The sequence below is a fragment of the Fusarium vanettenii genome (assembly GCF_000151355.1).
Source record: "Fusarium vanettenii 77-13-4 chromosome 10 genomic scaffold NECHAsca_82_chr10_2_0, whole genome shotgun sequence".
NCBI lineage: Eukaryota > Fungi > Ascomycota > Sordariomycetes > Hypocreales > Nectriaceae > Fusarium > Fusarium vanettenii.
Window position 1 is genome coordinate 1,155,255 of NW_003315807.1, and position 22,901 is coordinate 1,178,155.

At 53.8% G+C, this 22,901-nt stretch overlaps 7 protein-coding genes across 7 annotated transcripts; 4 read left to right on the forward strand and 3 right to left on the reverse strand.

Moving 5' to 3' along the window:
• Positions 1 to 468: 468 nt before the first annotated feature.
• CHB2101 (SWI/SNF complex protein) lies at positions 469 to 2,641 on the forward strand (the record flags this gene model as incomplete). Its single annotated transcript, XM_003039845.1, has 4 exons — positions 469 to 580; positions 642 to 710; positions 759 to 1,171; positions 1,220 to 2,641. 4 exons carry the CDS (start codon positions 469 to 471, stop codon positions 2,639 to 2,641), a joined length of 2,016 nt encoding a protein of 671 aa, XP_003039891.1.
• Positions 2,642 to 4,714: 2,073 nt separating this feature from the next.
• NECHADRAFT_101864 (uncharacterized protein) lies at positions 4,715 to 6,945 on the forward strand (the record flags this gene model as incomplete). The annotated part of the gene is made up of 4 exons (XM_003039846.1): positions 4,715 to 4,754; positions 4,823 to 6,485; positions 6,540 to 6,662; positions 6,746 to 6,945. The coding sequence occupies 4 exons, from the start codon at positions 4,715 to 4,717 to the stop codon at positions 6,783 to 6,785; spliced, it is 1,866 nt and encodes a 621-aa protein (XP_003039892.1). The 3' UTR covers positions 6,786 to 6,945.
• On the reverse strand, positions 6,935 to 9,221 carry NECHADRAFT_64088 (uncharacterized protein). Its single transcript, XM_003040065.1, has 6 exons — positions 9,165 to 9,221; positions 8,890 to 9,092; positions 8,557 to 8,833; positions 8,173 to 8,495; positions 7,587 to 8,121; positions 6,935 to 7,534 (listed from the first exon to the last, which is right to left on the reverse strand). Exons 2-6 carry the CDS (start codon positions 8,934 to 8,936, stop codon positions 7,091 to 7,093), a joined length of 1,626 nt encoding a protein of 541 aa, XP_003040111.1. The 5' UTR covers positions 8,937 to 9,092; positions 9,165 to 9,221; the 3' UTR covers positions 6,935 to 7,090.
• A 1,447-nt stretch (positions 9,222 to 10,668) lies between these two features.
• Positions 10,669 to 11,808, forward strand: NECHADRAFT_50267 (uncharacterized protein; the record flags this gene model as incomplete). The annotated part of the gene is made up of 1 exon (XM_003039847.1): positions 10,669 to 11,808. A coding segment is annotated over one exon (1,140 nt), but the record flags the coding sequence as incomplete, so codon positions are not given.
• Positions 11,809 to 12,044: 236 nt separating this feature from the next.
• NECHADRAFT_96804 (uncharacterized protein) lies at positions 12,045 to 14,850 on the reverse strand (the record flags this gene model as incomplete). The annotated part of the gene is made up of 3 exons (XM_003040066.1): positions 12,045 to 12,078; positions 12,135 to 14,697; positions 14,778 to 14,850. The coding sequence occupies 3 exons, from the start codon at positions 14,848 to 14,850 to the stop codon at positions 12,045 to 12,047; spliced, it is 2,670 nt and encodes an 889-aa protein (XP_003040112.1).
• A 403-nt stretch (positions 14,851 to 15,253) lies between these two features.
• On the forward strand, positions 15,254 to 17,208 carry NECHADRAFT_50386 (uncharacterized protein; the record flags this gene model as incomplete). The annotated part of the gene is made up of 2 exons (XM_003039848.1): positions 15,254 to 15,467; positions 15,518 to 17,208. The coding sequence occupies 2 exons, from the start codon at positions 15,254 to 15,256 to the stop codon at positions 17,206 to 17,208; spliced, it is 1,905 nt and encodes a 634-aa protein (XP_003039894.1).
• Positions 17,209 to 18,846: 1,638 nt separating this feature from the next.
• On the reverse strand, positions 18,847 to 22,584 carry NECHADRAFT_50338 (uncharacterized protein; the record flags this gene model as incomplete). Its single annotated transcript, XM_003040067.1, has 3 exons — positions 18,847 to 19,589; positions 19,645 to 20,351; positions 20,408 to 22,584. The coding sequence occupies 3 exons, from the start codon at positions 22,582 to 22,584 to the stop codon at positions 18,847 to 18,849; spliced, it is 3,627 nt and encodes a 1,208-aa protein (XP_003040113.1).
• Between the last annotated feature and the right edge of the window lie 317 nt (positions 22,585 to 22,901).

A 22,901-nucleotide genomic window follows, 5' to 3' on the forward strand; every position in this document is an offset into this window, starting at 1 on the left:
GTAGCGGCCGACTTGATCGCTCTTGGGGCGCCCCCGTCATCGGCCACTCGCCGGGAACTGACGGCAGGTGCGACGGAAATGCCGAGCCGACTTCAAAGGACAATCACATGATCACGGAGGAGATACACGTGACTGATCCATATCACGTGATATAGCTGATCCCCTGCCTGGCGCTGCGCGTTCAGGATGCAGTAGCCAGGAAGCTGAATGCCAGTCAATCTCCCCGTTACTGTCGCGCCAAAATTTCTCCAAGACGCGACCCATCCCATCCATCGCCAGACTCCATCAACATCACGACGCTAGTGGCATCGATATCCCAACGGCACAACAACCAACAGTCACGTCTGCTGTTGCGCGACATTTTCTGTTCGCCTGTCTCCCCGCAACGCCTTCCTCGCGCGCGCTCGATTGACCCGTCTGTCGTAACTCGTCGCCCGCGACCCTTGGCCGATCGCGATCCTCATCAAGATGGATGACACTGCGACCTACGGCTCGCCCGGCAACGGTGCTTCGCCCAATAGCAATCCAATCCTTGCGCAACCTCCTTTGCAACCAGACCCAAGCGCTGGCGATGGCGAAGGTACGCGCGCATTACGCTTTGTCCCTGAGCTCCCCGTTCATGTTGCTGATGGGTCATCTAGATGTCCAGATGTCAGAGGGACTGGCAACCGACTCAAACATTAAACAGGACAGCACGACTCCTGCTCCAGGTAGGACGAATTGATGATGGTTGACAGAGTATTGGCTAAGATTACTAGCTCGCGGCGATGAGGAGATGAACGATGCGCCTGATGATGCTAAGGCCAAAGATGAGGCGGCTGGAGGCACCGAAGGCCAGGACAAGTCAAAGGAGACTGCTGAGTCCGCTGCTCGCGAGCACCTCATGACCCAGACACATGCGATTGTCCTTCCTAGTTACAGCACTTGGTTCGACATGAACGCCATCCACGATATCGAGCGCAAGGCGATGGCCGAGTTCTTCAACAACCGAAACCGTAGCAAGACACCCGCTGTCTACAAGGACTACCGCGACTTCATGATCAACACATATCGTCTTAACCCCGTCGAATACTTGACGGTGACTGCCTGTCGCCGAAACTTGGCTGGTGACGTTTGCGCCATCATGCGCGTGCATGCTTTCTTGGAGCAATGGGGATTGATCAATTACCAGGTAGGACATTTGGCTTGGCGACTTATTGTGATCATATCTAACTCTTAGCAGGTTGATGCTGATCAACGTCCCTCGCATGTTGGACCCCCCTTCACCGGCCATTTCAAGATCATCTGTGACACCCCCCGAGGTCTTCAGGCATGGCAGCCGTCTGCTGACCCAGTGGTCTTGGAGGGAAAGAAGAGTCAAGATACCGACAACAAGGCCATTGCGACCGCGCCAGCCAAGGCCGATCAGAACCTCGAGATTGGACGTAACATCTACGAAGCCAATGCCAAGAACACCCTCATCACTAAGACGGAGGGCAAGACGAATGGAGAGACCCCTGCGACTAATGGTGTTCCTGGGTCTGAAGATGCCACCAAGACCCCTATTGCGAAGGTTCACTGCCATCAGTGTGGAAACGACTGTACCCGAATCTACTATCACAGCAATCACATGGACGCGAACCCGAAGGCCAAGTACGACCTTTGCCCCAACTGCTTCACTGAGGGTCGCCTGCCTGCCAACCATACCAGCAACATGTATGTGAAGATGGAAAATCCCACATACACATCCACTCTCGACCGGGACGCCCCGTGGACGGATGCTGAGATCTTGCGACTTCTCGAAGGTCTTGAGCGGTTTGATGATGATTGGGGTGAGATTGCCGAGCACGTTGGGACCCGCACGCGGGAGGAGTGTGTCCTTCAGTTCCTGCAGCTGGATATTGAGGAGAAATATCTCGATTCGGAGGCCCCCATCAATGGTCCTACTGGCTTGTCGATGCTTGGTCCTCAACAGGGACAGCTTCCCTTCAGCCAAGTGGATAATCCTGTGATGTCGGTCGTTGGATTCCTCGCCAGTCTAGCCGATCCAGCCAGCACTGCAGCGGCGGCAAGCAAGTCGGCTGAAGAGCTTAAGCGAAAGCTTCGCAAGCAGCTGGATGGCGAAAAGGCTGGTGACGAAGCCCAAGCTAACGGTGACGGCAAGACCAAGGCTGATTCGATGGACATTGATGTCCGCCAAGAAACAACCACGACAACGACGACGACGACCACAACAACGACAAAGACAAGCGCGCTTGCTTCGATCCCTCTGGCATCAATTGGCGGTCGGGCGGCAGGATTTGCATCACATGAGGAGCGAGAAATGACACGATTGGTGTCTGCTGCATCTAATGTGACTCTCCAGAAGCTGGAAATGAAGCTTAAGTATTTTGACGAGATGGAGGCTGTACTGCGTGCAGAGCGACGAGAGCTTGAGCGGGCGCGCCAACAATTATTCCTCGACCGACTGGCTTTCCGCCGAAGAGTGCGTGAGGTTCAAGAAGGCCTCAAGGCTGCGGCAGCGGTTGGCGGCGACCAGGGCGTACGCATGGCCCAGGATGCTATGAACGAGGGTGACCGACTGAGCTTCCAACCGGCACCTGGAGCGCAAGCCGTTCCGCCTCCAAGCAACGATGGCCAAGTCAAGAGCTACGAGGCGTAGAAGCTTGCGTTAAGAATGGCACAGCACGAGACAGGAAATGGGAAAAGCTGATGTGACGGGACAGATTGGGTTAAATGCCGACGATGGCGTATGATTGGCGCGGGGGATCGGAGTGTATTGATTGACTTGGCCCAAAGGTGCCAACTTGTCACGGAGTCAACGCCACTGGTTGCAGTCACTGTCATGGGCAAGCCGTGACAGAGGTCTAGATCAGAAGAGCCGTTGCAGGCCGTTAAACAGTTGGAAATACCGACTGGGTGGCTATCCGGGGATGCATTGCCAAGGCAATGGGCATGCATGGCGGTATAATCAGTTGCGAAAGGGTGTACTATTATGTGGTATAGATGCCTTGGTCGTTGTTTTTTGCTACCCCGGCTGTTTTTTACTGACATCCTTGTTTGTGAACATGGGGCGAACAGGAATGATTTACATATGTAGTTGATCTATTTGTTTTGCAGTCTGTTTTGCCTGTTGAACCATATGCTCGGGATTCGGGATCCCCATCCTGCCACAACGAATTCCCAAGCATTGCCTTTAAGTGAGATCATTGCATGCGGTGCCGGAACTAGCGCGGTTAACTACCGACCCCGTGGGAGTATCTGTCGAATCGGTTCGGTCGAGTTCCGGACGGGGCCGGGCCAGCGGGACGGTACCAGTGTGAGTGCAGCTGTTTCGAGAACACCCACGTAGGGGACTGGGCCTATGGAGAGTAGAGGGGACCCTCCGTGAGGTCGTGGATATGATAGAGATCCTGCAGGCTTGCGTGGGACGTGGGCCAACGGAACTTGCAAAGGGGACGTGGATTTCACTCCACTTCAACAAGGTGGTGGTGAACTCGCAGCGGGGAGAGCCGATTGGGATGGGATGCGGACAGCAATACAGACTCAATATGAGAGAAGAGGGAAACTTGACGAGTGTTGTAGGTAAGTCGTACAATGGTTAGACGAGCATTGACACACTATAATCCTTACAGGACTTTATAACCTTTCAGATGTTGTAGTTGGAAACGGCATAGTTCATACCCCAGAAGAGCCTCAACATTGCCTCGGAGAGGGTGGATCTAGATCGTTCGAGATAAAGCGGAATGATTGGTCACTCTCCCTTCCTTCCTCTTGAGGTGCCCCGACGAAAAAGGTGTGTACGTACTTTCTCCGTGGGTTGCACCTGCCCTGGTGGCCCTTACCGTCGTACCTCGGCCCAAGGCTGATGCGGGGTGACGTCCTCGGTCGCGGTCACAAGCAGCCAAGGGCAGGAAAGAGCATTGGCGCGGAGTACGTGCCCCCCTGCCCCTGCCCATGGGACGTCGTCGCATTCGACTCCATACTCCACCACGAGCTCATCACGTCCATCTCGTTGCTGCGCACCATTGACTGCCCCCCGGAGATATTCCCGCCTTGCCCCTGGCTTCGCCTCCACTGTCGGTACTCGTCTGAACCTGTCTAACCGTTTTCCCTCCTGGGTCCGTCTCTCTTCCCCAGTCACTACCGCTCTCAACCGAGGCCGAAGTGATAAGCGCAAGCTTGTCCCACGTCCGTGTCGACTGTCAACCGGTCTTTGGATACTCTTGTATAAAAGGCCGACATCGCCGCCTCCGCCCTAAAAGGCCCTCTCCTGCCTCTCGGTTCTTCCAGACCCTTTTCCTGCTTGCGCCGGCCATGTTGACTCTAGCCCGCTCGTCCGCCTTGAGGAACAGCTTCCGTCACTTGACATCAGCACGCGCCGTAAGTTGGCCCTCCCATTGCCATTCAGCCTACACCGATCTATTTCTGCCTTCGTGGGAAACTTTCACATGCTTCGGATTTCATCTAGGACGTGGAATAGGATGAATGCTCTTCTGTCATCTTCCTATTCTGTGTTTAGGTGGATACCGAGTCATGGCCGGGCGGCGGGAACTACAACCAGCCGCCGGTGCTTGTGATCGGCCGCACCACGGCTCCGGCCGCCCAGCGATGCCTCGGTCGCTTTCCGAACGGCCATTTTTACTCCTTCCCTCATATTCGTCGCCTAGCAGCAATCTTCTATAATCACAAACCTTTCTTTTCGCTAACTCACCTTTAGGCACAGACTCTCATCATGGCCCCAGCTAAGCGAGCCAACAGTTCCTCTGCCTCAGGTATGTCACTCCTAGTGTCAAAAAGCGATTGTGTCTTGAACCGGAATACTGATGCGCCGCGGTCTTAGGCTACGTCGAGGATAAGTCCAAGGGCCCAATGCTGAGATGGCAGGACTCCCTCCCTCGTCTGCCTGTGCCAGCGCTTGATGAGACTGCCCGACGCTATCTCAAGTCCCTTCATCCGCTCCTTACGCCCGCCGAGTACGAGAACAGCAAGAAGGCCGTCGAGGAGTTTGTGCGCCCTGGCGGTGTCGGCTCAAAGCTCCAAGACAAGCTTGTCGCCCATCGCGAGGACCCCAAGACCAAGAACTGGATCTACGAGTGGTGGAATGATGCGGCCTACCTGTCCTATCGCGACCCGGTCGTTCCCTATGTCAGCTACTTCTATTCCCACCGCGACGACCGACGCAGACGAGACCCTGCAAAGCGCGCCGCTGCCATCACCACCTCAGTTCTCGAGTTCAAGAAGCAGGTCGATGCTGGCACCCTCGAGCCCGAGTACATGAAGAAGCTCCCCATCTGCATGGATAGTTATAAGTGGATGTTTAACGCTTCCCGTGTCGCTGCCAAGCCTGCCGACTACCCCGTCAAGTTCTCTGCCGAGGAGAACAAGCACATCATTGCTATTCGCAAGAACCAGTTCTTCAAGATCCAGCACGAGGTCAATGGCCAACAGCTTAACACCTCGGAGCTTGAGCAGCAGTTCAAGCACGTTTACGAGGTTGCCCAGCGCGTCCCAGCTGTCGGCGCTCTCACCTCGGAGAACCGAGATATCTGGACTGATGCGCGCAGCATCTTGCTGCAGGCCAGCCCCAACAACAAGGCCGCTCTTGAGGCTATCGAGTCGGCCTCTTTCGTCGTGTGTCTGGACGATGCTTCCCCTGTGACTCTTGAGGAGCGCGCCCACCAGTACTGGCACGGTGATGGTGCCAACCGATGGTACGACAAGCCCCTGCAGTTCATTGTCAATGACAACGGCACCTCTGGTTTCATGGGCGAGCACTCAATGATGGACGGAACTCCTACTCACCGCCTGAACGACTACGTCAACGACCTCATCTTTGGCAACAAGCTCGACTACTCCAACCCCAGTGTCCGATCCAACTTGCCCGACCCTCAGGTCGTCAAGTTCGAGATCAACAATGAAGTCCAGGCCGAAATTGACCGGGCGACTAAGGATTTCAACGAAGTCATCGGCAAGCACCAGCTTGCCGTCCAGGCCTACCAGGGCTATGGAAAGGGCCTCATCAAGAAATTCAAGTGCTCCCCCGATGCCTATGTCCAAATGATCATCCAGCTTGCCTACTTCAAGATGTACGGCAAGAACCGTCCTACCTACGAGTCTGCTGCCACACGCCGCTTCCAGCTCGGTCGTACCGAGACATGCCGAACTGTCTCAGATGAATCCACGACTTGGTGCAAGGCCATGGAGGATGCTTCAGTTGATGAGAAGTCCCGTGTCGACCTATTCCGCAAGGCCATCAACGCCCACCTCGAGTACATCACTGCCGCTTCAGACGGTAAGGGTGTTGATAGACACCTCTTTGGCCTCAAGAAGCTTCTTGAGCCCGGCCAGGAGGTCCCTGCTATCTACAAGGACCCTGCCTATGCTTACTCCGGCTCATGGCATCTGTCCACTTCTCAGCTGAGCTCTGAGTTCTTCAACGGCTACGGGTGGAGCCAGGTCATCGATGCCGGCTTTGGCATTGCCTACATGATCAACGAGAACAGGTATGTAACCAGGCCTTTGTCTTCTTAGAGCGTAATACTAACAACATATGATAGCCTTAACTTTAACGTTGTCTCCAAGGGCCTGGGCAGCGACCGCATGAGCCACTACTTGAACGAGGCCGCCAACGATATGCGCGAGCTGCTCACACCCACTCTTGAGCCTCCCAAGGCTAAGCTGTAAGAATGTGCATCTTCAATGTTTCTTAGACGGAGTTATGCCACTTTTACATATGACACAATACTATGGCTGGGTAGTTTAGATATGGTATCGGGCTGAGAAGGAGCGGCGTTCTCGCCTGATTGTGCATGTATTCTAGACATGATATTGTTACCGCCTGGATAGAAGACCTGGCGATTTATTTGCAAGCGATGAATGGGAGCCTACGCATTGGAGGGCAGAAGGAAGCCGTAGATCAAAAGTCTGAGCGATGACAACTGCAACAATAAATAAAAAAAAGTCAAAAAAGTTTCGTCATTTCTCATGTCACCGCGACAAGTCTCGATGGACATGATATGAAGGCTTAAGACATGGCTGATGAAGGTACTACGGTATATGCTACTCCTACAAACTGACAAATCCAAGCAGTGGATGAAACTTGACTGCTTTAGCCGGCGTGCGCCACGATCTCGTTAACCAAGTCGCCCTTGGCCTCATCGTAGTAGGAGCAGATCTGTGACGGCAGAGGCACCTCCTTGTAGTCCTCGTCCTCGCCCGAGATAACGTTGAGGTTGATACCTGCCGACTTGCTCGTGAAAACCTTGGTGCCTGTGCTCTCCTTGCTGAAGTAGATTTGTGCCCCATCGATCTGGTCCAGCATGACTGTAGGAATGGTACCGAGAACTTGAAGGGCGAAGTTCTGGGCTTTGACGACATCAACCGTAGAGACAAGGGTCTCGACAATGAGTGACAAGCGGGTCGAGTTCTCAACCGTCACCTGGTTAGCCTTGCCCCTGATTAGAATGGTGGTGTTGTTGCATCGGCTGATCAGAACGGAATGCGTCAGGGAGGCCTCAATCTCAATGGGCTCGGGCTCCTTCTCGTAGTTTTCCTAAGCTCAAGTTAGTGACCTGCTTCTCTCAATAGTACTGGTTGAGACATACGATGGTCCACTTGTTGCCCTCCAATTCCTTCTTCGCAGGCTTCTTAACGCGCATGCTCTGGGGCTTGGGCTTCTTTCCTGGAGCTGGACTCTTGCCCCGGGTAGAACCTTGACGTTCGGAGACTGTTGAGCCCGCACGGAGGGACGGGTTCTTGTGTGTCATCTCAGACCTGTCCACCTTACGGAGACCCTGTGTGACAGATTCGCCCTTGTTAAGTTCCGAAAAGACTGCACCGAAACCGCCGGTTGGCGCAGCAGGGGCGGGTTCTGTCTTGATATCCAGAACCGGGGGAGGGCCTGGAGGCGGCGGGGGAGGCGGGGGAGCATCGCCAGCAGGAGGAGCGGGAGCAGGTGGAGCGGGAGCAGGTGGAGCGGGAGCAGTGCTGGGACCACCGGAAAGCAACTTGGCGACCTCCTGCGCTGGCTGTCCGTTGGGGTTCCAGGGGATACCATTGGCGAAGTATTGCTTGACATAGTCGGCGAGATCGCGGAAGATTTGGTACAGGCTTTGAACCCAATCGCCGTGCCTGCTGTCCCTGCGCATCCGGTCAGTACTGCGAAACGTTCCTGCCTAGAATTCGACCTACTTGTCCTTGTGCTCCTTAAGCACCCTGTTTCCAAAGAATTGAGCCGAACCAAGAGACTCCTCGACATGCTTGTAGGGGCGGGTGTCAATGGTGATCCAGGCCAGAACCGTGATGCCAGCGGAAACAGCGCTCAAATGGTTATAAGCCGGGTCAGGTCGGTTGGCCTCCGTGAGGGTGGTGACTGCCGACAAAGCGTCGGTGATGGGTTTGAGAAGGCTTTCGTACATGGGCAGATCGGGGCCCGAGAGGTTGGGCTTCTTAGCCTTGGTCGAGATGAGGAGAAACTTCCGCTGCTCTTGGAAGCCCTTCTTGACTTCCAATGCCTAGATATTAGGGCAACGGTCAGCTGTTGGCCTTGAAGAGATCCCGTTGTTGGAACTGTACCTGTTCAGCGATGACGCCACCAAGCTCCTGGCTCTGCTCAACATATTTCTCGACGGCGGAGCTCAGGAAGGCATCGAATTCCTCAATAGACTCTGGAAGTGGCTCGGCGACTGGCTCAGGGACAGGCTCGGGCTTGGGAGGAGCTGGAGGCGCAGCAGGGGCGGCTGGAGCTGGAGGCGCTGCGATGGCAGCGTTGGAAGACGAGGCAGCGGGGGCATCGGGCGGAAGCTCGGTAGAAGCAGCGATATCCTCGAGACGAGAGGTAGCAGCTTCGAGCCTGGAGACGTTATCAGCGTGGGCGGCGGTTGAAACCAAGACTCTGGCAATCCGTACCGCTTGATCAGGGTGGTGAGATTATGCATGTGGTTTGTGGCGGCCATGATGTCGGTCTCAGTTCGATCCGGTTGCTGGGAGAGCTTGAGGAGGATTCTTCTTTATATATACAGTACGCGGCGAACAGCGACGTGCGCAGGCAACAGAATAGTTCGCTCTGCCTGGTGGATTGCGCAAGTCGTAATCGTCGAGGGTTATGCCACCTAGTCGAGAACGAGTCAATGACATGGAATCACAAGAGGCAGACGCGAAAAAACAGCCGGTTAGGCGCCTACCTTGACCATGAATATGTTGTAATAGTCAAAAGCTCAGCGAGGATGCGATGCGATGCGATGGTACGAGGTGAGGAGATGGGAGCTTGACCGAGGAGGTTTTGGAATAGGGATGAGCTAGGCAGGTGGGAAGGAGGTTTGGAGGTACTCGAGCTTGACCTTTTTGGCCGCCTGGGCAGGTGCAAAGTGTAGGTAGCGTGTAGGTACAGCTAGCCTAGCTCTCATTCCCCTGCAAGCCCGTTAGGTAAGGTAGCACCATGACCTTGGCTTCCATATCCATTCCCTAGGCAGGTAGGTTTCCGTCCATTCCAGCGCCCCTGGCCCGGCCGCTCGGCGCTTGACTGCCCGGTTCCGGCGCAGCCTCCTCTGTCTTTGCAGATGCCCAGGTACCCGCAGCGGCAGGCACGCAGTTGGTTGTGAGCCACGTGGTCATCATCTTGGTCTCAAAGTAGGTACCCTATCTTTGGAACTTGGACGGTATTTAACCGGACTGATTTATCAGACCTCGACCACCATATTGATAGAGTGAAAGTCAAAATACAAGCCTCTATTCTCGGCAAAACACGGGAAACAATTATGGCTTTGGTTTCCAATAAAGAACGGAAGCTGCCTCGGGAGAACAAGGGAGGTATGTAGGTACCTTAGATAAGATAGACTGGGTACCGGTGGAGGCTCAAGGCCATACGCCAGATGCTGCAGCTCCGATCAGCCCAACGCAGACACCGCTTGAACTTGAACCTGAAAACAACACCAACAGATCATTCACGACCTCCCAATTCCACCTTGCGTTTTCGCTAGATATCTACTGAACAGTGCCCATAGAGCGTATTCCATGAGCTCTCGTCTAGTGTCCTCGCAATACCGGAATAAAAAGTTTCGCCTCGCTGAGCCTGAGCGTTTCCACCCCTGCAATACAATCCCTCAGGTCTCTGACATCCATCCCCGGCACCATCTCCACCACCAACCTATTGGGAATTTCCAAGTCCGTGGGCAATAACTGGGATCGGCCCCAGCCGAGCCTGCTATTCTTTGAACACACCTCTTTCCCTTGCCTGACTGGCCTGAATCTGAGGTTCTGTGTTGCTGTTGCGCTCATCGGATTGTCGTCGGCTCATTACGTGTCGCGTCGTCTACCAACCCGCTGAGTGAGAGGTTGCACCATCACCAGCGTCATGGAGGCCGTTGCCGATGATCGGCCCAAGTCAGAACTGCCCATCGATGGTGAAGAGGAGCCCCATGAAGAGGGTGAAAAGAATCTAGATCTAGAGCAGACCCAAGATCAAGACCAAGTCCCAGACCTCAGCCACGATGAACCACAAGAAGATCAACAAGCTTCGTCGGTGATTGATACTCAAACACCAGATGACCAGGTTGCCACGATTGACTTTGTCACTTTGGGCATGTTTATCATTGGTTAGCGGAGCCTCCTCAGTCCATCCTTGAACCTTGCGGTTGCTGCTGTTTTAGAGATGGATGTATCGTAAGACAATGCTAACCTGACCTCAAAGATGATATCGACTTTATCCCCCCTACTCCGCCTGTCAAGAACATCCTCGGTGGCGCTGGCAGCTATTCCGCCCTAGGAGCTCGCCTATTTTCTCCGCCACCGTTGTCTACTTCAGTTGGCTGGATCATTGATCAAGGCTCCGACTTCCCTCCGTCACTGTCGACCATTATTGACAGCTGGACCACTTCTGCCATCTTTCGTCATGATGGCCTTCGACTCACGACTCGTGGATGGAACGGTTATGAGGGCGCCGCCGAAAAGCGTGCCTTCAAGTATCTGACTCCAAAGAAGCGGCTGACCGCTCAGGACCTCACATCAGCGTTGCTCCAGTCGCGCTCGTTTCACCTCATCTGCTCCCCCAACCGATGCCGGGAGCTTGTGTCTGAAATAACATCACTCCGCAAAAATGTTGTTCCCCCAGAGACATACACGAAGCCCATCTTCATCTGGGAGCCGGTCCCTGACCTGTGCACTCCGGATGAGCTGTTGAATTGCACCAATTGCTTGCCCCTTGTCGACGTTTGCAGTCCTAACCACGCCGAGCTGGCTGGCTTCATGGGTGACGACGGCCTGGACCCGGAGACGGGGGAGATATCCACTGTAGCAGTGGAACGTGCATGCGAACAACTACTGGCGAGTATGCCTTTGCAGTCATTCTCGCTGGTTGTTCGCGCGGGCGACAAGGGCTGCTACATCGCAAAGAACGGCGGAAGGAAGCGTCAGCGAGATCCCAAGTCAAAGACAAAACGACGGAAGAAGGATTATGTGAGAGGAGGCTTGCGGCCAGATACCGACATGGAAGCCCTCTTTGCTGGCTTGCTCCAGGATGAAGATGGTATCGTCGCCCGCGAGGAGATCGAGGTCGATCCCGGTATCGAGAAATGGATACCCGCCTACCACAGAGACCCGTCTAACGTTGTTGACCCTACGGGCGGCGGAAACACCTTCCTTGGTGGCCTGGGTGTTGCCCTTGCACGAGGCGAGAGTCTGGAGGATGCTGTGATTTGGGGTGCTGTGGCCGCAAGCTTCGCCATCGAACAGGTTGGCGTTCCCACATTGGGTAGGGATGCGGACGGGCGTGAGGCATGGAATGGGCACAATGTTGAGGCTCGGTTAAAGGAGTTCCGCCAGCGTTTGTGAATGACGACGCCCCTTGGCTAGATGCACGATTTGGTGCAATGTAGATTAATCTGAATAGAAAAGTACCTGGGTCTACCTGCTTTCATCTAACTACTTAATACGACCAGATCCCGTTCATAACCAGCATAATCATCATGTCTCAATCGAATCTAGCGAGGTCCTGACCTGTAGATGTTCGTAATAAACCGACACTTCCTCCCGACACTCATTGAATTACCCATCAATAACATCTTGTCTCAAATCTTGTACACAAGATCTCCCTCGGTGAACCTGCCATTGGTGTTAGTCGAACCTGCTCCAAGTTTTACTCAGGGGTAGAAATTTACATGATCTGGTTTGCCTCTCCCATCTTTTGTAGGGCCTTGGTGGCCTCTCCTTTGGTGAATGCGCCACCGTCACGGTTTCCAACCTTGCGATTGACCGCTTCCACCACGGCATCTAGTTCGGCAGAGTCGTCCTCGAACAGATCCGTGCTAAGAAGCTGACCAAGTGCTGTCCTGAATGTTCCGAGACGCTGGGCACTGATGGGCGTGTCATCGATTGCCAGCCCGGCTGTGCCATCCGCCAGCTCATCGTCCTTCTGTGACTCCGCCTGAGTCTGGGATGGCAACTGGGATGCGGGTATGGAAGATGCGAATGAGGTTTGCGATTGTGAGGTGTTCTGTGTTCGTCTGCCAGAGCGGCGCGGTGTGGGCTGTGCGAGAGCATCCTCCTCCTCCTCATCCAAGTTTGGCTCTCTGCTAGAGGACGCGGTATCGCCTCCATTACGTGCTGCCCGAGAGGAGGTCGTTTGAAGACGGCTGCTGGTACGTGTTGCTCGGGACGTAGATCTGTTTGACCGTGTGCCATCGGCTTGAGTTCCGTCCTGGTCGTCATCACTGGAACTCTCGTCACTGGGAGAGGCAAAGTCGACCGCTTGTGTCTTTCTCCTCTTCTTCCGAGAGGCATCCTCTACAACCTCCTTGAACAGAGCGAATCTGAGAATGCGCTCCGCAGCAACGGCATCACGTTCTTCAACCCTGTTGGATAGTCGGGACTTGGCGTGTGCTGTCGCGAGACGGATGATGGTCTCCAAGGTACGCACAGTCAAGGGACTTGTTCGTCGCTGGTTGCCTTCCATCTCATCATTTCGAAGGCCGACATAGATGTCCGCAATTCGATCAGAGGCTTCCTGCGTCAAGACTGGCTTGATTCTTGTCTTGGCGTACTGAATATACTTCTTCATGAATGGAATACTCAGAATCTCAGGCTTCTTGTTTGCGCCGCGTCCAGATGTGACCGTGACACCCGAGTGAAGCATGGCATCATACTTCTGATACACCTCTGTTGGGCCTTGCGAATCTGCCTGGCTGGTGGCGGAGACACCCAAAGATTGCCCCCCCTGCTCTCTAACAGGTGCACCCTCCTCGGTCCCTGGCTGCCGGTATCGATGCATGCGGAGAACATGCTCCGACACGTGGCGATCACGCGTGTCCTCGATGTCATCCGTGACAACAAAAAGCAGATCGAATCGTGAAAGGAGAGAGTCGGGAAGAGCAATGTTCTTGTGAGGATCCTTGTGCGGGTCATACTGGCCGAAGATGGGATTGGCAGCAGCAATGACGCTGCATCGAGCATTGAGGGATGTGTGAATGCCGGCTTTGGCGATGGTTACAGTCTGCTGTTCCATGACTTCGTGAATTGCAACTCTGTCGACATCTGACATCTTGTCGAATTCATCAATACAGACAACACCACGGTCAGCCATGACCATGGCACCAGCCTCTAGTCGCCGCTCGCCCGTCTCCTTGTCCGAAGTGACGGCCGCTGTCAGACCAACACCGGAGGAGCCACGGCCTGTCGTTGCAATGGCAAGAGGGGCGGTATTGAGGACGAAGCGGAGTAACTGAGACTTGGCGGTAGAGGGATCACCCACCATGAGGATGTTGATGTCTCCTCGAAGATGCGTTCCATTCTCCAAATTTTTCTCCATGCCACCGAGTAGCATTAAAAGTATAGCCTTCTTGACATAGTCGTGCCCATAGATACTGGGAGCGAGCGACTGAGAGAGCAGCTCGAGTAGGTTCTTCTTCTTGGCCACCTTGTTGATGTTGCGAATATCGGTATCAGTAATAGTCGCAGTTGCCACGCCGCCGCCAGATTTTGACGAAAGAAGAACAACATTGTTGGTTAGGATCATTGTCTTGAACAAGGCACTGTTGTGGTTGGTGTTTCGATTACCCAGGGTTCGGTATATACCAACAAGCTGTACGCGATCGCCTGGCTTCACTCGATCGACAAGGTCATCATCGAGGATGGCATCCACTCCGCGGGGGAGTTGTCCTGCAGGAGCTCGCTCGGGCATCTCTTGGATAGAGATTGTCTGGTGGTCCCTGTAAGTGCAGAAACCATATTCGGTGATGAGAGGGTTGCCGTCGTCGTCCTCGCGAGGGTAGACGCTCGAGGTGGTGACGCCATTGGTCATGGTTTGGTCTTGGTATTCGCGAAAGTGAAACCTATCTTTGGTTTCATTGTAATGGACACTCTTGACAACCTTGGGCCGAATCAACGAACAACGAGTGACAATGCCCTCGATAGAAACCATGTAGTTGAGCAGATGTGACGACAATGTGCGGGGATTGCAAGCATTCAGGCCAAAACTGCCAGCCCATGCACAATAGTACACAGTATCCTTTGCTGACTGGTCAGGCCGAGCCTGTGGGAGCGCCTGCACGATGTTCTTCAGGGCTTGATCAAAGGCCAGGGTGTAGTCGAAGGGCTGTTCCAGCAGGCCCTGGGCGAGCTCTGCGTTGTGGTTGCGCACATGGTCGAGATTGACAGTCAAACGGCGCTCGTTCTTCTGTAGCATCAATATGATGTCTGATCGATAACTCCGCACTTGAGGGTCATCTGGAGATTCAGGAATTAGCCATGGAGTGAACCAAACAAAGGACCACATCCTCGGGAACATGGGTGAGCTGTGGGCATACTGGGATCCAGAAATTCCTCAGCCTGGCGAATGCGATCGCGTACGCCTTCATCACCAAGCATGAAAGAATCCATGATGTCTGTTTGTGTGTGATGCCTTTGCTCACAACAAGCTATCCTCACAACGACGATGCGAACAGTGTATCGAGGGGCAGATCTGAATCTGGCGGGGCGTTGCTGGGGCTCCTTGAAATTGCTGTCGCGCTTCTCTCTCTAGACGCGACTTGTTCGCGTAAAGTGGTAGAGTGTGGAGCCAATGAATGGCCCGTGGCTTTGACATGTGGCTGAGACTTGAGCTAGTCCTGATACCGTAATGACCTCTGCACCTTCCCTACTGCGTACCTACCTGATGTCGCTACCCCCAACGCTGATGACCTCGTCCTCCAACTGTCACCTCCTGACACTTCAAGTTGCCGAGAGCTTCGAGTCCTGACAAACTCGTCACCATTTCTACTTGTCATCATATATTCGTGGAGCCATGTCAGTTGGACTCGTTAACAGTGCTCACAACACGCTAGACGAGGAGGCGAGGGCCGAGGTCGATGTTCTTAACTCGCGTCTAGAGAAGACAACACAGTTGACCAGGAAAATCCAGTCATGTCTCAACCGGCTTGAAACTACTGGAAAAAGCGTGCGCGAAGTTGCTGGCCCGCTAACTGGGGAAACGAAGCGGCTACAAACTTTGGGAAACAGTGAGTGGTACGACAAGGCCTAACATGTGCGCAACACTGACATAGGCTAGACGTTGATTCTGTCCTGGCTGCGATCGAGCGCCTCCGTCAACCTGCCGATAGCAAGAATGACGAAGAACAGATCATTCGGGTGGGACCCGAAAAGGCCGGCCTTCCCAACTATTTGGCTTCTATAAAGCGTCTGAACAAGGCGTTGAACGAGATGCAAGCATCTAATCTGCGTGCGAACCAACAAACGATGGCCGATCTGGCCCGTCTGATCAAAACGGGCAACAATCAGCTTGAAAGCCATTTCGATACCCTCCTTCGCGCAGAAACACCACGATCCATCGAGCCTTTACATTTCATCACCAAGGACAAGCCATTCCCTGCGCTTCCTCAGGATAAGATAGCTCGGCTTGGTCTGGTCTATTCCTACGTGGCAGGAAGTCAGCATCAAGGAGGACCAGAGTCGCCGGTTGCCAGAATCTATGCTGACGTACGTGGGCCATACCTCTCTGGATCCCTCGCCAACCTAGCTGCTGCGAGCGTCAACACGGCCAAGAAGAAGAATCCCGATGCTATCTATCGAGCGGGCACCAACGGTATTGGGACCTATGCCCAGGCCATGGAGGGCTTATTCCTAGCCGAGTACGACAATGTGTGCAGCATCTTCACCCGGGAGGATTGGGGTGTCGTCTTTCAGGCTACATGCCAGGCAGCATTGGCTGAGCTGGCTCGCACTTTGCGCGAACTGAATGCCCACATCAAGAACCACCTTAATACAGACTGCTATCTGGGATACGAAGTCACCGAGATTGTTTCGGCGCTGTCCGGCAACCTGGACACACGAACCGGCGAGCTAAAGGGGGCTCTCGCCGCCGCTCTGAAACCCGTTCGAGAGACCGCCAAGTCGTCCCTTGCTGAATTACTGGAGGATACAAGACGCAAGGTTGCGTTCTTGCAGGTGTTGCCGTCGGATGGGGCACCGATACCACTTGTTTCGGAAACGATGCAGCGGTTACAAGCCATGGTGGAGTTCCTCCGACCGATCTCAAGCATCATGATCTCTATCGGCGATGGTGGATGGAAATCTAACGCGGGATCCAACAACCGATCGGCAGATGTGATCCCGAGCCTCGCATCTTTCGACATTGGGGCAGATGGCCGAGACATTTTCGCCCATTACTGTCTCGACACCATCGAAACGCTTCTCTCGGGTCTGGACCAGAAGGCTCGGCTGCTCTTGAAGACAAGAGCGGTTGCGGGAGTATTCATGGCCAACACTGTCATCATCATCCAACGCATGGTGCGTGATTCCGATCTATCGCCCCTCTTGGAATCGAAGCTGGATGTTCTCGATCAATGGCGGAAGAAGAGCACAGCAGCATACACGGATGTTTGCAAAGACCTCTCAGTGCATCTTTTTGACACTATCCACACAAATCGCTCACACCGTCCCACCTCTGGACCTGTTGATTCGGCGTCCATCATCAAGGCGCTCGGAAGCAAAGACAAGGACAAGATCAAGGAGAAGTTTACACAATTCAACAGTGCGTTTGATGACATGGTCTCCCGGCACAAGTCATACAGCATGGAACGTGAGGTCCGCAAGATGTTCGGAGAGGATATCCGCCAGAAACTGCAGCCGCTTTACGACCGCTTTTGGGATCGCTACCACGAAATTGACAAGGGCAAAGGCAAATATGTCAAGTATGACAAATCTTCGATTGCTGCCGTTTTCCTCAGCCTGGCGTCATAACGAAGCTCAATCTGAACCCCGATGGTTTCAACTACTGCCGACTTGTTCACGACTGCCAACGCAACCCGCTGCCCTTTGTGCAAACGATCGGTACTACCAATTTCGATGGATGCAGTTGCTGCTGTTTGTACTCTATTCTGCCCATGCATGGATCCTTCATATCAATGCGACACTTAGTGGTGATGCAATAAACCATGTCCAATGACACACCAAACGGCGAATCCTCTGTTCACCATAATACCCCTTCTGGCCTCGCTCTGTCGGCCGTTCGCCAAACCCAAAGAACAGCTTTCCCTACCAAACTCCCGACTCCCCCGACACCGCACGACAAGGTGAGCCTGCACCTCGGCGCTTCAACCTTTGAATGCAATGGATGAGAGAGAATGGGTACGGGCGAGTAAATGACCTCGGTGTCATTCAGTCCTCTCGCATGCTTGAATCGAACTGGATACGCACACACAGTGGCGAATTATATGCCGGGTTATCAGGGGCACCTGGGGCAAGTGCCGCAATAGTCATGAGTGCCGAGATCACTGGCCTTGCAACAGGCAGTGCAGCAACCGTCGACAAGTGGCTGAAGCTCGGAAATGGCCATTTTGAAGATAAAGAGGGGAGAAACTTGGATGGTTTGGTGGGATAAGTCTGGTCCAGTGGACTGGGTTCTTGGTGTGGAATTGAGATGATGGTGCTCATATCTTCCTCGACGGGGAGTTGATCGACGGTTCTCGAAGATTTATACTTCGAGCCATCTTCAGGGATCTGGGGCAGCAATGCCACGACGGTCTCATCCGTGGGTCCGAAAGTGAGGCTGATGGTATGTCCAGTCGAGGTAACCACCGTCTGGTGGCAGCACTTGGGCACTCGGGCAGGGATTCTGCAGTCTTCGGCCTCTGGATGGATTGAAACGTGAAACGGGCCCACACCCCACGTAGGTAACGAGCGCGTCATCATGCGCAGATTTGACACTGCCTCTACCAGCTTGAGTGCGAGCCAGAGCGAGCGTATTCGACGGGCGACGGTCAAACAAGATTGCCATGGCACATGGGCTGCAACCACTAAACGACGGGATTCTGACCCCTGAAGACCTGGCACCAAGTTCCTGGAACTTGGAATCCCGACACTCGGAACCATGCCACAGACCCCGGCAGCTGGCACCTGTCACCTGGCCCCCGTTTCGAGAATCCGTCTGGCCTCCCTCCACTTCTATAATGCGCTGTACCCCTCCGACTGGGCATCGAAACCGCCCGACTTGGCTGAGCTACCGATAGGCAGTCATTGCCTTGGGCTCCGGACGTATCACGACCGAGAGTGTGGTGTCTGTCTCCTATGCTGTACCTCGATATCTAGTTCAATAGCCGGTCAGTTTCCAATCGACCGAATGAGTAACCATCAGCCTCATTGCAAAGTTCAATACGTGGCAGCGCAAGGAGTTTGGGCGCTAGCATACTGCTCCTGATCGAACAACACGATGAGTCTATTGCAGACGTGAAATCTATCTGCGCCTAATCTGACAGCTCACCGAGTCTATCACAGACATCTATCCATCCAGGCACATCCATGTCCTTGGGTGGGTGGCCCTTTTGATTTTAGGATCCCTGGCGCGCTAGGCGCCGGCTATGGATGCCACAGCCACGAGCGTCATCCGTCGGTCTTTATCCCGCTACCAAAGATGTCGTCAATCCGACTCCGTCGCTCCCACACGACAACCCCGTCGCTCTTGCGTTTGAAGTAGAGGATCCGGTGCTGCGGGATGAATTCCTCGTCTGTCTGCTCACTCTTCCACTGCTCCACCGCCCTCTCACGAGGTCCAAGGAAGCGGTCTTCATAGCCAACAATGAAGTCGTTTGCATCGAAGCCACCATCCCATCGCAGTCGCTTGAGCACGTCAGCAGCAGTACGGAATTTACCCAGTCCCGGCGTCTTGCTCACAACAACAGCTCTGGAGCCGTGAGACGATGCCACGTTCTTCTTCGCTGTCGACTGGGACTCTCCGTCGTTGTCGTTCTCCTCCTCTTCCATTTCATCGTCCTCGTCCTCATCCTCGTCATCCGTATCACCCGCAAATTCGCCCCATCGACTTTGATCGAGCTCCAGGTTGCCCAGCTCAGGAGCTCGGACAACGGCTGCGCTCATCCAACAGAATTGCGCATCGTAGTACTTTTCGTCGCGACGGATCCTCGCCTCAAATTCTTGGAGTGCTGCTTGCAAAGCAACCTGCGTTGCCTTGGCGTCGTCCTTGTTAGGCTCCTCACCGTTTCGCGAGAGGCCAATCAAGTAGTGCCCATGGTATTCAGTGCCGGGGCCTTCTACACTTGAGGCCATATCCAAGAACCTGGCTGGCCAGATCCGCGCATGGATATTCTTCACCTTCCTATCAAGATCTGTGTTTAAAGTTAGCTTGTCTATTATTAGACTCAGCAATGTCATCTGTCTTACCAACTAGCAGCATAACGCATCGAGACTCAAGCCATCCAATGAATCGACCACTCTTTTCTTGGGAAGGGCCCCAGTAGTGTGCGTCAATTTTGATGTAGCTTTTGTAGTTCTGAAGAAACTCGGTGGCCCCAGGACCACTCAAAGAGCTTGGTGGGCTGTCAGGCTCGACGCCTAGGAGGTTACTCCATGAGAAATTTTCCACGGAGAGAAGTCTTTCGGCTCTCTCAAACTCGGCGGCGATGGCATCCACAGTGGGAACAGAAGCGTTCACGGCAGTGTTGAGTGCCGGGGCGTGCCAGCCTAGCAGACAGAGGGGCTCTCGAAAGGTCCGGTTGTACCGCAAGTCTTTGTGGAAGAATGGATCAAATACCAGGGCAGTTTTCCAGCTGAACCGTGCATAGTGCTGGAAGAAAGTGAAGATGATGTCGGCCGTCGAAACAGTTGCACCATCGTTGGCGAGCATCTTGCATAACGGTGCAAGGAGGACGCTTATATGAATGCCACCAAGAAACCCAAACTTGGCCGAATATATACCTCGCGACTGGGCCCATGCCTTGATAAAAAGATGGGCCATGCGGTATTGAACCATGTCAGGGATAGAGCGACGCAAATAAAATAGATCGCGAACAGGTTTCAGTTTTGCTAGAGTCTGAAAGGGCAGAGCAAATGCAGGATCGCTCGCAGGACGCTTCATGACTTCAGGCCATCTAAGAGTGACGATTAGGACGATGAGTATACATCAGTGCATATTTGCTGTACGTACCTCTCTGCAATTGATGCTGCAGCGCAATACTGAAGATCCATCTTGATCCCGTGAACCTCCAACTCCAGCATGTATCCCGAGTTGGCCTTGACTCGTCGCAGGATCCTGATGCCTCCTGTTACTGCTCGCCTCAGCCTCTGGACAGCCAAAGCAAAGAAAATCTTGGGGCTTATAGAACCAATGCACAGGCAGTCAATGTCAGACGAGCTTGTCCAAACACCAAGACCATAGGAGCCAACTGGGACCAGAATCAGGACAGGCCCAGAGCGGGCATCGCCCTGCGAAACCGAAGACGTAGCATCTAGAAGCGCATGTTCAAGAGCTTTGAGAGCTTCTGCCCTTGCAGCTCTCTCATGAGCCGTCGGAAGAAACCCCTGACTCTCCAGGAAATGCTCCAGCACCTCGTTGTCGGCAAGAGTCGCTGGGGCACGTTGCAGTTGAACGGTCATCGCTGGCACAGAAGACCGTGATACCTCGGTAGACGGAGAGTGTAGTAGAAGGCAGCGTATGCCCCAGTGGTCGCTGGCATACGTCGGCCCACCTTGCTCCGTTGGCTGCAAAGGGGCCTGGCCAAACATGTTGAATCCCAACGGGTGGTACTGGTCATCCACCTTGACTAAAATCCGGTCATACCTCTGAGGGCGATTGTTCAAGCCACTACCCACAAGGTCAGATGCCAGGGTATTTGTTAGAGGATCAAATGTAGCCCCTTGTTCGCCCTGGAAGGAGTCCAAGACATTCCGCTTGTCATTGACAACGTCAGAAGATTCCCCAGACTCGAGTCTAGTTGCCAGCCAAGTATCCGTGAAACCGGCATCTAGGAGCATGTGATCGATGCTCTGCAAGTGATCAACCGTCTGTGATGAAATATCCTGCTTTTTCCTGGCCGCATCAATGGTGAAAGATGAAGTTGCCAAGTTGAAGTCACCAGCCAGGATCCAAGGATGCTGCGGGAAGTGAGTAGACAGATGATCAAGCATCCTTTGAACCTCTCGCTTCTTTGCAGTAATGGCGCCATCGGTGAGGCCTTGACTGAGATGGCAGGCAGCGAGAATCCATGGTCTAAAACACGCATCGCGGTCACGTATACCTATTGTCGGGAACCGGACTACCGTGCAGCCTTTGTGTCTTCTCTGGAAGGGCAGATGATGGCATTCAAGGGGGAACCTGCTCAAGACAACAACATTGAGAAGGCTAGGAAGTGGTCCAATGCCAAACTGGCCTGGAGGCCCGTGTGTGACAAATGGATAGCGACGACGGATTTCTTGGTCGGCCAGCAGGACGGGGAGAAAGTGATCGGTGACTTCCTGGAGCACGAGAATATCGGCTGCTGAGCGGGTGGAAAGCAGATTCTCCACTAAGCCCGAGTGTCGGACAGACTGGGGAGGCCACTCGAACTCGGCCAAAACATTATATGATGCAACAACCAATCGATCCAGAATGAGTTTCTCGTCATTGGCGACAGGGGCAGGCGGCGATAGGGCTGCCCAGGGCCCGGATGGCTGAGGTGAATGATAAGGCGGTTGGAAAATGATATCTGAGATGGATTCAGAGGAGTCTCTGAGATCCTGAGGTGATGTTGGTCGAGTGAGAAGACGGGATGAAAGGTCGAGAGTACCCCAAAGCCTCATCGGTCGCGATCCATTGGAACCTGAGGCTGCAGCGTCTCGAACCAGAATTGCAATGGAGTCCACATCCCAAACTAACTGAGGCAGCAAGCGAACTTTCTCTACAAGAAAGTGATGAGGTGCAGCATTTGAGTCTTCACTCTGTCCGATGGTCATGTGTGGTTTGAAGCTACCATGGTTGGTCCGCGGCTGGCCAAGGACATCGCAGATACGACGTCGAAGTTGTGTGATATCGGCAGTCGAACCCTGAGATGGGCCGAAGAAAATGGTGTTGTGATGCTTGTGGTTGAACGTATCCGCCCCTTCGAGGGTGATGCGAGGTTGATGCTCAATCGAGAGATCCTGCAGAAGGCTGGTGACTTCAGGGAGGACCTCGGGTCTGACAAATGGATAAATAAGATTGATGTGAGGAGGCCAAGCACTGAAAGCCTTATCGTATAGGCTTCTTAACTGATCTACGGATGACCAAAGATGCCGTGGCGGGATAAGACAGAGTGCAGTCTCATGAGATTTGAAAGCGAATTGCGACGTGGGGTCGGGATTCTCCATGTTTGTGAGTGAGACTGTATGTGCACAATGTGTTAAGGATCTGTGAGAGCGCTGCCGACTGGGGAAACAAAATCGGGAATCTATTGCCCAATAAGGTAAAGCGTTAAATGCTGGTTCGACCCTTGTCTCCTCGTGGCTGAGGTAGGTACTTGTGCTGGAGGGAGAGGTACTTGGAAGGATGCGAGCCAGCCCCTCTTTTAACAGGGGCACAAGCGAGAGGTACTTGTTGGCGAAGGGCTCTTCAATGTATGATTACGAGAAAGGGAGGTGTTTGTGTCCTCTTCAATTGCAAGAGACATGCAGCTGAGCATCCATAT

Excerpts from the sequence above, each read along its gene's own strand:
- NECHADRAFT_64088 (XM_003040065.1), bottom strand. The coding sequence starts at position 8,936 with ATGGCCGCCACAAACCACATGCATAATCTCACCACCCTGATCAAGCG. Across the intron at positions 8,496-8,556 it reads GTGGCGTCATCGCTGAACAG|GCATTGGAAGTCAAGAAGGG; the intron begins GTACAGTTCCAA and ends CCTAATATCTAG. Across the intron at positions 7,535-7,586 it reads AGGGCAACAAGTGGACCATC|GAAAACTACGAGAAGGAGCC; the intron begins GTATGTCTCAAC and ends ACTTGAGCTTAG.